Genomic DNA, 15,439 nt, shown 5'->3' with positions numbered 1-15,439 from the left:
ATAGTGCATGTAACAGAAAATTGAAGATGATCACACCAAAAGAAGCAGTTCGGAAGACTCTTAACAGCATGCTTTTATAGTATGCTCTTATTCTAAAGAGGTCTTACGTAACATGCTTGTTCACTGTGTTTCTGAGCTATTTAAAAAAATGCAACTCTTACTGCACTCAAACCTGGATTTGTGATAGGTAAAGATTAATAGTTGATTCTTTCCTTTTCTGTTTTCCTTTTTGAGCTTGTAAAATGGCACTTGCTACTTACTACTGTCGGTTCTTCTTAGATGCCTCAGTGTGATACTGGCCCTTTCCCATAATACATGGCTCAAACTTCTTAAGACATATAGAAGGTGACTCGATACTGACTCCTGGATGATTTTAGTATAAGTCAAGTTTTTGTCTCACCTGTATGCTGTAATTCAAATGTCCTCCAGAGTGTCTGATTTAAGAGAATCGGCTCAAACTGTTACATGTAATTGTTGCATTATCTCATTTCCCTTTTGAAGAGGTTCTAAGTGAGCACTCACAGATATGCAAAAGAGGACTTTTTGTGACATTTTCTTGTTGTGTTTTTGTATATTTCAATCTGTGGAGTTTCAGCAAAGTTTAAGAAAGTGATGGTCATTTCATCAAGCTCAACTGTATAATGGCAGACAAAACTGAGTAAAAAAAGACCATGCTTGTTCTTGCAGAGATCCCATAAATTGTGGATTCTTTTAATGACATAGAAGCGACATCCAAAATGTTTACAGCTTATGTTACAGTGAGCTTGGTGGTTAATGTTAGATTACACTGTCCACTTGGGATTTACACTAGACTGTTTAATCGTGAATGCTCAGGGTCTGCCTTTAGGAAGCAAAGTATGAGCTGTGTTATACATTTTCATGTCCCTGGAGGCAAATGTGAATTTCCACAATTGCTTTGACTGGAATAAACTCATTTCCTAGGGTTGCTTCCTCAGTGCATAGGCAGTAGAGATTCTGTGTCTTCTGTATCTTAGTCTGGTCACTAGGAGTGAGAGCACTTTGTCTAATGGAAGAGGAAGGAAATCAATAGGAAACACCTAAATCAGGTCAAATATTTCAGTAGTTGTGTGTTTAAAAAACAAAACAACAGCAACAAAAAAACCTCTGAATGTCACTAGCAGCATGGAAGCATTCTTGTGCGAACCACTAGGGAGAAAGCTGGTTTTTACATTGTGATTGATTAACAGGCTAATGCAGGAATAAAGGAGAGGAGTGTGTTATTTCAATAGGGTGTTAAATGTAAAGTCTAGCAATGGGCATCAGTAAAGCCCAGCTAATAGCTTAACTGTTGCTAGACATGTGGAAGGAATGAAGGAACAATGGAAAGACTCATCTCAGATGGAAGAGTGACGTATCTTCATGCAGTGATGCAGCAGAGCTCAGGAGTGTCTGGTTTTTTTTCCTCCGCACACTGATCTACGATTACATCTGTAACATAGCAGTTGAGCCCAATTTGAATGCGAAGATGACTGAGTGATTTCATAATCAAAGTTAACATAGAGCTAACTGAAAGAACTTCTGTGAAACTGCTTTTTTGGGTATAATTGCATGAAAAGTTCTCTATGCAACAGAATCTTTCAACTAATTAAATTGTGTTGATAAAGACAAATGTCCTTCCGTAGGTGCTACGAGAAATCATACTTACCTATATATTGTTTTCTATCAGAAACCATAGTTAGCAAATGTTGCAAGCAGCTTTATATTAAAACTGTATCTGTAAGTGCATACATGCATGTTTAGATCACGTCTGCAGCTGTACTTGAGAGATTTAATTGGATGGCAGCATGAGATAAAAATGGCATTTGATCAGGTCTGTTTTATGGGAAGGCTTAATGTGCTGCAGGTAATGAACAGGTGTCTTGCTCCTCTCAGCACTGAACCAGTATGCCAGCATAGTGTTCCGAAGTGCTGTAGTGTGTGTGTCTACATGTGTGTGTGTGTGGGTTTTTTTTCCCCATTTTTCATGAAATATAAAAACAAGACCATGCTGTAGATGTGTGACACTTCCTTCAAGGAGGAAAATATGTAGCCCTAAGGCCCTGTTATTTTGTCTTTGCTCTGAGCCTTTCTTCTGTGTTTTACAACAGCTGCTTCTTCCAGCCTGTTCTAAAATTGTATAATACAGTTATGCATAGGTCCTGTATCGTTTTACCTCAGGTGAATCATTGATGTCAAGGTCAACACTCAGTAAATTAAGAAACTGAAAATTTGCTTAGATGTAAGAAGTTAAATTTGATGCCTCACTAATTAAAAAAAATATATATACGCCTTTGGTATGCTTTCTAAGAATTACGTGTTCCTATTTTGCTCTAAATTTACATTTTCTTTGTCATATGCATCTCACTATGTATAGTGCTTGCAAAATAGGCTTATTGTGAAAATGACTTATTTATAATGAGCATTAATAGAGGAAACATAGCACTGAACAGTTTTTGACAACCTTACTGTATTTTAGACAGAACAGCAACATGCGGTCACCCATCTCCAGTACGTTGCTTGGCCTGATCATGGTGTTCCTGATGACTCTATGGACTTCTTGGAGTTTGTGACTTGCATGAGGCCAAAGAGAGTAAAGAACGAGCCAGTCCTTGTTCACTGCAGGTACTTGTGGTTTAAAATTTTGGTGTAGATTGTGTTCAGCCTTAGAAATAAGCTTTTGCTTTGAAAGGTGTCTCTGCAAGGCAGCAGGATTCCTTGAACTAGTTGAAAATTTTAAGCCTGGAACACCAACATTCATTGCTGGAGATATAAGCTCTGGTGTTGTATCTAAAGGATAAGTTCCTTTTCTCTTCCTTTCTCCTGCAACCTTTTGGTGGAATTGCTGTGTTACATAATTATCACAGACGTGATCATTTGTAATGTAGTAAAGAAGTTTCTCTGCATTTTCATATTTTAATACCTCTGTAATCTCACTGTGTGTGGTATTGCCAAGTTGTTCTGCTGTTCAGGTAGCTGTCAGAAAGCAGTCAATTAGCTCTTATCTTTTTTTAATCAAAAACATAAAAGCAGTTTAGTAGACAGTTGTAACTGTGTTAAAACATTAAGTGGTCTTTTTAGTTTTATTTATGTAAAATTCTTTTCTTAGTAATCATTGGCAGGAAATATTACTGAAGTTGCTTTAAAAGTAGGCTTTTTTCTCTGTTCTAATCTTTTAAAGTTCTTCCTCTCTAAGGCTGTTTAGCTTCATAATATTAAGACTGTGATATGAACCCGGTATTTTGCAAAAACCTAATTTTAAAGACTATTTTCCTGTTCCATTTTACAGTGCTGGAATCGGTCGCACTGGTGTATTGGTCACTATGGAAACAGCCATGTGCTTAATTGAAAGAAAGCAACCTGTTTATCCACTGGATATTGTACGAAAAATGCGAGACCAGAGAGCTATGATGGTCCAAACATCAGTAAGTGAAGGGAGTTCTGTACGTGTAATGCATTTGACCAGTTTTAACAACAGATGCATAGATCCCTAAAATGATGTAGTTCAGGTCTTCAGTTACGATTATATTTCATGATTGTTACAATTAATGTAACATAGTTTAACATAATCTGACAGAAAAGGCACTTTGCTTGTGAGGTGTATATTTAACATATAAATGTTTCCTACCTGGCCATTAAAAGATTATTAATTTCTATACTTTGTAAGTAGTTTCTATGTACAAAATCAGACTTATCCAAATCATCTGTTTATGGTCTTTAGTCTAAATGATATGCAAGAAGTTAAAGTAACGCTTTGATTTTCATTCTTTGTAGAGAGACTTGTAGGTAGTCTGAAATTGCAGTTAAAGTTTTTGTGGTATGATCTGAAGAGAGGAAGTGGCTTTTCAAGAGTTAGGAGTAGAAATTTAATAGGAACAATATTTTTTTATTTGTGCCACTACTCCAGTTTGGAAGAACAAAGGGCAAGAGTGAAATTCAGGAAAAGCTGGGAAAAATCAGTAACTGAAATAAGAAAGTAGAAGGTGATGTAAGGTGGAGGTGGCTCAAAGACAATTTTTGAGATCATGAGGGGCAGTTTTGTGTCAGCTTTGGAAATGAGCATGTTGCCACTAGGATTAAGGATGAAAAGTTCCAATTTCTTGGGGAGAAGTTAGGTAACACAGAATATTAAGTGTCAGTTATTTCAGAGACCTAAATACACAGGGACACGTGGAAGTAAAAGGTTTTAGACCCTCAAAATCTACAGTTAAGACTGGCATTCTTGTCTCTTTGATCTTCAAAAGAAAATGCCTCTGTTTCCACTTCAGCAAGGGAAGGAAGAAGGGAATTTGAGAAGACAAACTCTATTTAGTATTAAGTTAATGACTGCAGGAGTTAGTGTGATTGATCAGGAAAAAAAACCCTTGCATTGAAAGAATACTATCAGAGTGTGAAAGGGTCAGAAATTATGGTTGCTTCTGTAACTAGACTGTTCCGTGACTAGGATTGTTCATGTACATTGCTGGGACTCCTGTCACTCATTGCCGTATAATAAGGGCACTGTCTGGAAGTGAATCGGGACTGTATGGTTAAGGAGAGAGTTGTCTGGATAGTCCTGTGACTGTTTCTTGCAGAAATGGAAGTTGTTGAGCTTGTTAGGGTGCCGTGGGACGAGAAAGACTTGCCTCAAGGTTAAGGAAGCTGAACGTTTCCATCTGGAATTGTCCTCATCTGTCCCCCTCAGCTTCTAAAATAAAGTGAGCAGGTTTCAGGCCACCTTGCTGGAGATGGTCATGTTTTTGAGAGTCTGACATGAGAACCTGAAGTGAAGTTCAGCTTGCCAGAAGGCTGAGTACCTCCACTTACAATTGAAATCAGCAGAAATACTCCTTAAACACAGTTTGTTTGACATAACAAAATAATACAGAGTATAGCAATAAACATGCTGCAAGTCAGACTGCGAGTATGGATAACTGGACATATGAAATCAGATTCTTCTCTACCTTCCTTGCTGTGTCCCACAGGTCACTATCAGTACAATTAGGAGAAGGATGGTATGTAGCAGCAGTATTGTGAAACTAAATTCACTGGTTATTTTTGAAGTGTGCAGGTACTGTTGTGAGGAAAAGCAAAGCCTGTGAGTAAAGTTGGCATACTGTGCTGTAAGTGAGGCATAGGAGCAAGCACTGAATGTGCGAAAGCAGAATACGAAAGAGCTATGCTTGAACAAATGAATCTATCCTGAGTGCCCTTTTGCATTCCCATGCCACCATTTCAGCTAGCCCCATGGCTCCTCTTCAGTGTTCAGCCTAGTGCAGCTGGAAAAAGCCATTAGGGATTGTTCAGCTGTAGCAGCCTGGCTTGAAGCATGTTCAGCTGCTCTGTGGAGCTTGTGCAGGTGCTCTGTGTCTGAGGAGATGGTACATGGAGCCAGATGCATGTTGAGAGCTAAGATCAGTCAGGGTGTGCTCAGTAAGAATACGCTCATCAGAGCTATTAACAGGTCCATTTAGTGTCTGCTATTAATCATGTGGAAGCTGTAACTTTTTGAAGATTTGTAATTTGGTGAAACTGGGGCCATCAGGAACAACAAAACAAAAGCTGTGACCAAAAACAAAGCTACAGCAACATTTGTGTAGCTGTATGGCCCTTCATTTTATTTAATAATAGTTGCTTTTTTTTAAAGTTCCATTAAAGAGAAATTAGAGATACTAGACAGTGTAGAAGGGAGTGCAGTAGGACATACATAATAAAACTAGTTATCAATGGAGTGAGCAATAAGAACAGGCAACAGAAGCAAAGAAAACAGATAGTCAGAGGCTGAGTCAGAGGAGGCGATGCTGAAGCATTCATTTTGATTTGTTCAATAACCCACTCACACAAAGGAGTTAACAGAAGTAATAAACAGGGAGCTAAACATCACAGTTGGCTTGTTCAGGCAATAGAAATATGCAAATGCCAATAACAATGAAGGGAAAAGTCAAGGTAATTAAGAGATATAGACAAAAGAGCAGAGTGATATTGGAGGTGGGAGTAATTGACTGAAAGGCTGAAAGAAAAGGCAGGAAAATTGAGATGCTAAAAATTAATTTCCATCCCCAAGTTTTCCCGAAGTTTTTCTGTACTGAGGAGAACATGTAATGCAAACTATGGACTAGAATAGCATTCTAACTACAAGTACTGAAATGCAGCATAAGGTCCTTCACAGTACAAGCATCATCTTTTAGCCCTGTCCTTAGGGAGATACTGGGGTAATATTGTTTCCAGATGCACCAGGTCAGTTAATGAAAGTTGACATCTAAGGGCAGCTGGGAGAATGTTTCAAAGATGTAAAAAGGGTTTTGAAAAATGTGTTGCTGCACTTCTCTGGATTTGTGGCATTTAAATTGGGAGAAAGGTGTTCAGTTTTGGTCTTAAACGGTCAAAAATACTTTCTGAGAAGGGGAGATGTATGCCTTTACCTTTGTTGTAAGTTCTATTGAATTTCCATTAGTTTGTGTTCTCAGGACTTTGTTCTAATCATAAACGTTCAGGCTACATGGGTTTTCAATTCTGTTATTAGTCGTATTGTTATGTGTCCTTACATCACTTTTCAGAAAGAGGCTCAGATTGTTTTTTAATGAACAGATACATAACAAAATGGGGAGGAAGAGTGTTTGTGATAGTCTAAAGCAGAAACAAAACACTTGCATCATTTGTGAAGACTATAAGAACTAAATGAGCTCAAAATATTGGGTGACAGAAGAATCAGTATGGCTGCTATTCTTGAAAAATATTCACTCCAGTGGTTTTGGTCACTTCCTGTTATGAAAGGGGGAGATGCGTGGTCTGATCACAAATATAGAATAAAGCGACTGTCTTCTGCAACAGTATAGTCAAGGGGGTTTGGGAGAGGGGGTTTAGTACAGAATAGTATGGACTATATCAATGTATCCTATCTGATAACTTCAAATACATTTCTGGTCGTGTAACTTACGTGTCCAGTAATGTATAACAGCAGGATGGGTAATATTAGGATATTGTATTAGGATAATGTTGTATGAATAATATTAGAATATTGTAATGATCAGACAACAGAACAAAATACAGTTTAGATGAGATGTATTAAAGTTTTTCAAATTAATAAATAAGTAGTTGGAATAAAGTCAGAAGAGATGCATAAATTTGCAGAGCTTTTACAAATGAATCCTATTTCCTGGGATTTAAGGATGTGTTCTGTTAAATTTTGAGACTTTGTTTTCTTCAGTATGAGGATTTTGATGCTTGTCATTCAAAGAAGAGTATATGCTACCTTTGTCTCCTGTGAATGCTGCTATGAGTTGAATTTTCTCTTTCTATCTTGGTATCTCCTCTCCTCTCTGTTGTGAAGCATTGTCCAGGAGAAAAGGAGGCAGTAGCACTGTTAGTGCTGTTAAGCCTATTAAGTACTACTATATAATCAATACTTTAACTAATCAACGTAAATTTTTGTTTTTTTCTCATACAGAGTCAATACAAATTTGTTTGTGAAGCTATTCTTCGTGTTTACAAAGAAGGATTAGTTCGACCACTGGATTCCAGTTAGCACAGCAGTGAAGGATGAGTCCTTTTCCCCTAAAAAGACTTTTTTGTTTTGCTTTGTTTTTAAATCAGGGGCTTGTTTCTCAAAGCAACTAGAATGGACTTAGAAGCCCATGAGACAATGGACGAGCACATCTGAACTGTGGCACTTTAAATTTCTGAAGATTGCTAATCATGTACAGTATAAAGAAATCCTGTAGATAAAAGAGCAACTGTGTGTAATATGCTTTATTCACATAGACACCATAAACAATCATGGAAACCTTAGTACGTATCTTATCTTCTGCTGCCTTAAAACAACCTTAACTTTAGAAGTTACAAAGGTCCCAATGTTTCTTTTTGAAATACAAAAAGAAAAACAGTAGTATTGAAATAGTCCAGTTTAAGAAAGTATTTGATATCTTTGTATTGTGTGAAAGGTCATGGAAGTTCATCGTAATTTTCAGGTTTGGATACTAAATATTGATGGAAGTGTAACCTTAGCTTCTAAAGTGCTAATGAAGAGCTTCAAAGGCTAATGCATAACTACTGTGCATTGACAGCTGGAGAAATTAAATAATCAGGTCCCGTAAATCTCTTAGTAAGTATGCCAGCTGTTATAATATGCTGCTTAGAAATCACATATGCTGTATGTGATGTGCAAAATAATGCTGCATTTAAGCATTTATGCAGATGGTACAGTGTACATCTTGTGTTTATTGCATTAGCTACTGTACTACTATTCTTCTGTTTCTGCTGCCTTTCCCCTTTATACTTATATTCACTGCTGTTTCTATTTATGAACAGAAAGCATTTTAACTGAAAATGAGGTTGAATTCTCTTTTGCCTTGGTTTCCATGTGTATTTGAGTTCTTGGATGGAAGTGTGGATTAATGTTGCACACAAGTACAAGACTCTTTGACTTATTGTATATGCTAAGTAGCCTAATCCAATACTGGAAGAAAAAATTACTACTGATCCCATTAAATATGTTGCTGCTAATTCAAGGTGTGAAGCTTGCAAGGGCACAGGTGTTACTAGTGTTAAGATGGTGATAAAATGTTGACTTGCTGCCTTTCAGCAGAAGCTGTGTTCTGGTTATCCAGTGAAACACAACCCCTTTTGCAAGAGTTCTGCAGATTTACTGTGTTTCTTTCCTGTATGGAAATGCAGCTGAATTTGCGTGAATTCAGGGAAAGAGAGAATGAATTTGTACATTGATAAATAGTTCACCCTAAGGTACACTGGTCTCCATTTCATTTCAAATGGGAGAATTGGACTTTCTGAACAATATAACCATATTTGTGTGATGTTAATTTATTTTGTGTGTTTTTTGGTTACCCTAAGATAATTCTTCATTTTTAAATGTTTAAAAAATATATTCTAAGGGATTGTTTAAAATGCTATTTAAAGATTAATCCTAAATAAGGAAAAAAATTTATGGGGCATATTATCCAGACGTTTATATGTGTATAAAAGAGAAAATTAGATCATTTTCTTGTTAGATATATATCTGTATACACACACATACCTTCAGATATATTTTAGAATTATTGTTTGTATTATGGATATTATCATTTATATCTGGAGTTTCATTATAGAAACTGCCACAGCTGTACAATATGCATCTCTCATGTTACCAGAAGGTTGTGTTTTTGCTTTTTCCAGGAGATAGCTGAAAAGTGAATGTAGGATATGCTGAATTGCAGACCCTTCTCTTCTGCAGAGTTGGTCCTTTCTTCAAGGTTGTTATTAGTTGTAGGTGGAGAAAAGAAAGTATCTGGTTACTATTTATTGATCAAAAGAGTTTTGCTAATTGAAACACAAGGGTTAATTGGCAGCCTAGAAAGCTTCTGTAGGTTGAAAGGTGGGTAGTTTTGTGTTCATGCAAATATATTGCATTCTGGATTTTACTTACCTGAAAGCTTTATCATATATTGGATCTTTATCATTGTGCATAATTGGGTGTGGACTGGAAGGCAAGAGACTATAATTCTGATTCAGATTCTCTAACTTTCTGAACTGCATCATGTCACTCAATCTCCCTGTGCCTCAGTTACTCCAAATGTATAATGATACTGGGCATGCATATTTTGTTTGGGAAGCTTTTTTGAAAAAATAACATGGAATATGTTGTACAAGTGCATGCTGCCTGCTGTTGTTTGACAGAATATTGAGAAAGCCTAGAGGCTTTTTCCACATGAGAAATAGTGGGTACTAAAGAATCTGTGCCTGCTAGCTGGTTGTTTAACAAAATCTCTTTTTGTTATCATGTGTGTCCTTTTCTATTAAAGCGTCTTTTTGAAACTGTGCTGTGCCCAGGTCTCAAAATCATTGCTTGCAGTTGGCAGGGTTTGTAATTAATAGTTTGTCAAGAACTGTAAAAGGTAAGGAGAAAAAAGCATGGAAATAGTAAGAAAATATTTAAAGCATCTCCTTTCACATGTTTCTCTCATGAAAGTACTTGATTAAACTTTTGGTTTATTTCTGTTGAGAGTTAGTGATATATTCCTATCACTATTTATGTTTCTTCATCTTGAGTATATATTTACAAAAGTGCTGTAAAATGTCAGTGTATAACTTACCTCTTAATATACATAACAGGTTTGACTTATGTTAGTATACATGTTTTTAAATGATGATGGTCATATTCTGGCAACAGATGCTACTCTGGATCTGGTAACCTTAGAATAGATGGTTTCAGTGTTTGGATTTTATTGACTTGGATTTTAATGACTTGTTTGAAATTATTAGCCACTAATACTGCATGTAAAGTTATAAAAATAGTAATCTCTAATATTTGAATTTAACTAGACAAGTATCCTCTGTATTATGTCTGTCTTTATTTCAGTCTTGCCAGGTTTTGCACATGTATCGGTAGGGTCCTTATGGACAAATGAAGGGGGGTTTGTCTTCTCTGTAGTGTATGATGACTTTGCACTGATAGATGTATGCCTTAGACTTGATCTTGCAATGAAAGCATAATTGTGAAAACATCTTAATGCCGGTTTCTGTTTGCACAAGAGTTGGGAAATTAAAAAGGCAGAGTTGCTTGATTTTGTAGGAGTTAAAACTCCTAATGCACAAAATATTTCACTACCAAGCTATTGACAAATAACAGAAAATGCTGTGAAGTCAAGGTTCTGTACAACCTCCATAAACATTTTAACTTCATTTTTGCCTGTGTTTGTGTGATCATGACAGTAAGTATTTAAAATGCCTAGCATGGAGTAGGATGGAGAGGGAACAATAAGCCTTTGAGGTTTTGAGCACTGTGAAATTCACTAGCACTTACTCTTCAGAACTGAACAAATTTTAGCTAAGTGGCTTTATATTTGATACAAAAGTAAGCAAAATGCCTTGCAAAGTGTCTTCAGAAATATCACAGGGGAACACTTCTGAGATAGAGGTGGGAGGAACAGATCTTACCACCTATTGAAAATAAGAAAAATGGTGCCATAAAGCATGAATGCCTTTCATGTAACAGGATATATGAAATCTAAAGCATTAAAATACAACTATTTTATTGTTGTATTAAAATACAACAATATTTTGGCGGGGGGGGAAAAAAGGGAAAATCATTTTGTAATTGAAGATTTTCCTCCCAATAACCTTGTCTTCAGGTGTTGATACAAAACTACTAAATTATATGTAATCAAAACCTACCTAAAAGTTCAGCAATATCTTTTAATATGCACCCATTTTCTTAACAGTTCATTCTTTTCCCCTCCTTTTTCTACTATGCAATATCTGGTTTTAAAAAAAAGTATTTTGAAAGAACCTGTAGCTCTGAAATACCTAACCAGCTGTGCATTTGCTTTAATGCAAGTGCAATATACTGATCTGCAATGAAAGTTCTTCCTTGTAAATAGTGTTCGTATATGTCAAACTGTAAATGCATAAGTGGTCCACTGATGAAAAATTTTGAAAATGGGCATGCATGGTTCATATTTGATCAATTAAAATTTAATCATAGTTATTGTCAAATACCTTAAATGCAGCATTTAAGTGCAAATTTATTTTACTCATTCATATAAAGCCTTTCTGGAATGAATGTGCACTAGGAAATGTTTGTATTTCAACTGGTAACCTGCAATTAGTCTACTTGTTTAAAAGCATTTATTAATTGAAACTGTATTGAAGGTAAAGTTATATCATGAAACACTTTGTTCAAAGGCATTTGAAAGCCAAGTGAATGATTAATTCATTATATAAAACATAATGTTTTGATTACATGTGTTCTCTTGCATTTAAGTGCTGACAGTGATAGTGTTAAGCCATCTCAGATGACTGTTTTAACTATAGCATTATATTAACAGTTTAAATATAGCAATTTAATCAATGTGATTTAGTTTTACTGTACTTTAACATATTTAACTTTCTAACTGTGCAGTAGCTCTGCAATAGTAAGCTTCAAATAACAGTATCCACAATCACTGAAACTTGCTTTAAAAAAAAAAAAAAAGAAAGAAAGAAAAGAAAAGGTTTCCCTTAATTAAAAGGAGCTAGTAGTGCCTAACATTGGTAGGCTTAACCATTTTTCAGCTTGGACTAGCCATGTGAAAGTATTGGTCTGATATGACCACTTGAGCAACAATTTTTGAGGACCAAGAATATCATGGAAAAAAAAATGTGTGGACAACTGATATTTGGGGGTTTTTTTAGGCTGTAGTAAAGGCACCATTAATTAATCTGCTTAAAAAAAAATCATCTTAAGAGATGACTTTGGGAATGGGGAGTAGAATGTGTCTTTTTGAGTTACCTAATTTTGTTGCAGACTACTTGGAAAAGAGTCTTAGTGTGCATATTATTTTGAGCTGAACAGAAGTTTTTGAATCTTCTTTATTGAAGTTCTTACTCAAAATATTGAAGCATTGACTTTTAGTAGATATTGGTGAAACACTTCAGTTTACTTTTAGTTGTTCAACTTCTGTTTCCTTGGCTTTCATGATGTCATTTCTTGAATTGTCATTGTCTTACCTTTATAAAACATTTTCAGGTTTCCCACAATTGTAAAACTGGCTTTATTGTAGGCAAGCTAGGCTTGCTGCTTTAAATGTGATGTTACTTATACCTGCTGAACATGCATTGTGGTCTTCAGACAGGCCTGGACTTAGCTCCTATCTGGATATTAATGCTCTTAACAGTGATAAAAGTTTTTAAGATATTTTGGAAAAGCATCTAGGTGACCTTCTGTGAGGACAGATAAGATCTGATTTAAAAAAAAAAAAAAAAAAAGGTATATGGAGGAAAATACTTTAATAGGTATGGTAGGAGCAGGAAATGTAAGAAGAATCCCCCCCCCCTTTGCAGAGCACTTTTTTTTAATGTTCTAAATGCATCATTTCTCTTTAGTGAAAAGTCCTACTGTTAATGCAATTTCATTTCTGTCAAACTGACCCAGAAAGAAAATAATAAGTTGAACTTGTTCCTCATTTATTGCTTTGTATTCTCAAATAACATTAAACAAAACTGAAATATTTTCCTTCTAAAAATGATTTTGTTTGTTTTCATTTTGTCTTTGTAATGTGCATGGAATTCCATGTGGCTGGAGAAATAGTGAGGTTGTTGCACATGCTAAGAGGAAACAGTTGCTCTGCTAGAGCAATTGAAGTTGTTACCTAACATCAGTTACCAATTAAAACCACAGTAGTCTAGCATCATATTTCTGTCAACTTTTGCAAAACGACCATTTTCTATATATGAAGTCTTCCTTAGAGCTTGCTTTCCAAGCATCAGCAAGCTTTCTTATACTAGAGCAGAACTGATGCTTAAAAAAAAATCCAAATCTCTAAGTAAGCAAGGGCTATTTACTAAAATCTATACAAATTGTGCTTGTGCTTTTTGCAAGGAAAAAATAGTCTCTCTTTAAAAAAGCCAGCTGCTGAAGGGAATATCTTCTTTGCTGTGCCTGCATCTTATGTAGATGTATACAAACCTTATGTAGATGTATGCATCTTATGTAGATGTATACAAACTCATTCACATCTAGTAAGCAGTGTGACTGCTAAAACACAGTCAACTCAACATAGGCTTAAGTGCATGATAAATTCCTCAATTTCTTGCAAAAGCCAAAGGCAACCCTGGTTCAGAAATCATTGGTTTAGAATAGCAGGACAAAGGGTTTTCCTCCTCCTTTTTTAGGAGACTGAAAGCCTGCTTTGTAAATCAGCAGCCTATGTTGAATATCTTTGTATTGTTGCCCTTAAATTATCAAACCTGAGCAGTCTAGTTTAAAGCAAGATCAAATAGCTCTATAACAGTTTGTAAGCACAATAAAGCCCTACATTCATTCGGGGGGGGGGGGGGGGGGAGAGGCTCAGACAAGCAATGTTAATTTTGGTAAGCTTGGTTTGCCTCAATTAAGTGGTAACTTAGTATGGCAGCAGTTGAATTACCCTCAATCAGTGCCCTTCTAGTTCAGAGCTTAGCATACATGAATGATAAACTGTTATAACTGTTGTTTTCCTAAATTTTTTTATAGAAATAAATTTACTGTCCGTAAAGAGACTAGGTAGGGAGTTAATATATGTGTTCAAATGCAAATACACTTCAAATCCAAATTTTGCAAAATAAACAAAAAAATCAATGCTTATATTTCAGAGACCTGTACAGTGAGTTATAACTATAATATGATGAAGTTGTGAAGTTCATGAAGTCTTGGTGGAAGGAAGTACAAGGCCAAACAGAGCCATCATGGCAGCTGAGACATGAGATATACATGCAGATTGGTCTCTTATAGGTGTATAGAAAGCAATGAAGATTTCTACAGATGATTATGTGGAAAAACCACATAACAGCTTACAGAAGGATGTGCTAGTGTCTTCACAGCTTGTTTGCAGCATGGGATGCAGAAGAGCCTTCTGGAGGAAGTCTAAAGCAGAGGTAGATGTAAGCATACTTTTCCTGTTTATGCACCTGACTCCAAACCCATGATTATGTTCTCAGTGTTTGGCAGCTGATTGGTGACAGGGGGGAGAAGGGTTTAATGTGCCTGCCCAGTGTTAAAGCTAATTTCAGGCTTAGTGTAAAGCCCCAAGGTATTCCACTTCTACACATAGTAATTCTTCAGCATCCTTACAGTATCGGCAATCCTACAGAGGAAAGGAGTGCTCCTCCATGAAGCCAGGAGGCAATACTTACTTCATGGTATAAATAAAGAGGAGGTGTCTTTACATAATTCATGTTAGGCAAAGTCTCCTAGTAGGCAGGAAGTCACCGGAGAGAGAACATGAATTCTGACAGTCTTATTTGAGTTTATAATAATTGGGAATATATATGTCAGACTGGCATTTCCCAATAAATATATGATTTCCATATGTGGGTTTTTTTGGTGCCATATCTCAGTGATGCCAAAATGTTCAAGCAGATATTCAGTTTATATTGTTGATAGTAGTCAAACATTTTGATAAATTTCATTTAAAGTAGTATCATAAAGTATCCATTTTCATCCTGATTTGGGATTAGGTTCCTTTTTTGGTCAGCTGCAGTATTCTGTAACTTCATTGATTACCATGCACTACAATATTAATATGCATGTGTACAACCTAACCTGTTAGGAAATCTTGGCCTTTCTATTTGAATCACACAATTTAAAGTTTAAAATTCCTTATACAAAAGGAAGATGTGCGAATAATGAAAAGGCATGCTATAAAGCCTTTAGAAACGGTAATGGCTGCTCATCTTTCGGCTCAGACAGTTCAGTTGCCCAAGACCATCTGCAGAGATGAGGGCCATCAGTGTTACCTGCAGCATGCTGAAAGGCCAAGCTCAGGGTAAGATCATGTGCAATCTACCGTGCAAGTCCAACACAGCTATTGGGAGCTCAGACCACTGTAGCAGCGTATCTTAAAACAGATTTCTTGCTCTTTATTTCATTGCATTTAGCACCTGTGGAAGGGCCAAAATTGTCCAAAACAAGAGTCTTTACTTTCCCCATACACCAATTAAAAAGAGAGGGAAA

General features: G+C 36.1%; 1 protein-coding gene across 5 annotated transcripts in view; it reads left to right on the top strand.

Annotated features, from left to right (window-relative positions):
• The window catches only part of PTPN3 (protein tyrosine phosphatase non-receptor type 3), a 178,911-nt gene extending 169,124 nt beyond the window's left edge, over window positions 1–9,787 (top strand). For all 5 annotated transcript variants that reach the window (XM_026099877.2, XM_064506726.1, XM_064506725.1 and 2 more), the window contains 3 exons: window positions 2,477–2,622; window positions 3,287–3,422; window positions 7,424–9,787. In XM_026099877.2, the coding sequence (XP_025955662.2) occupies window positions 2,477–2,622; window positions 3,287–3,422; window positions 7,424–7,501 (360 nt within the window). In that variant the 3' untranslated portion in view covers window positions 7,502–9,787. The remainder of the gene's footprint in view (window positions 1–2,476; window positions 2,623–3,286; window positions 3,423–7,423) is intronic.
• The last annotated feature ends 5,652 nt before the right edge of the window (window positions 9,788–15,439 follow it).

Source organism: Dromaius novaehollandiae, chromosome 2 (assembly GCF_036370855.1).
Source record: "Dromaius novaehollandiae isolate bDroNov1 chromosome 2, bDroNov1.hap1, whole genome shotgun sequence".
Lineage (NCBI taxonomy): Eukaryota > Metazoa > Chordata > Aves > Casuariiformes > Dromaiidae > Dromaius > Dromaius novaehollandiae.
This window is presented reverse-complemented; position numbering and strand designations above follow the sequence as displayed.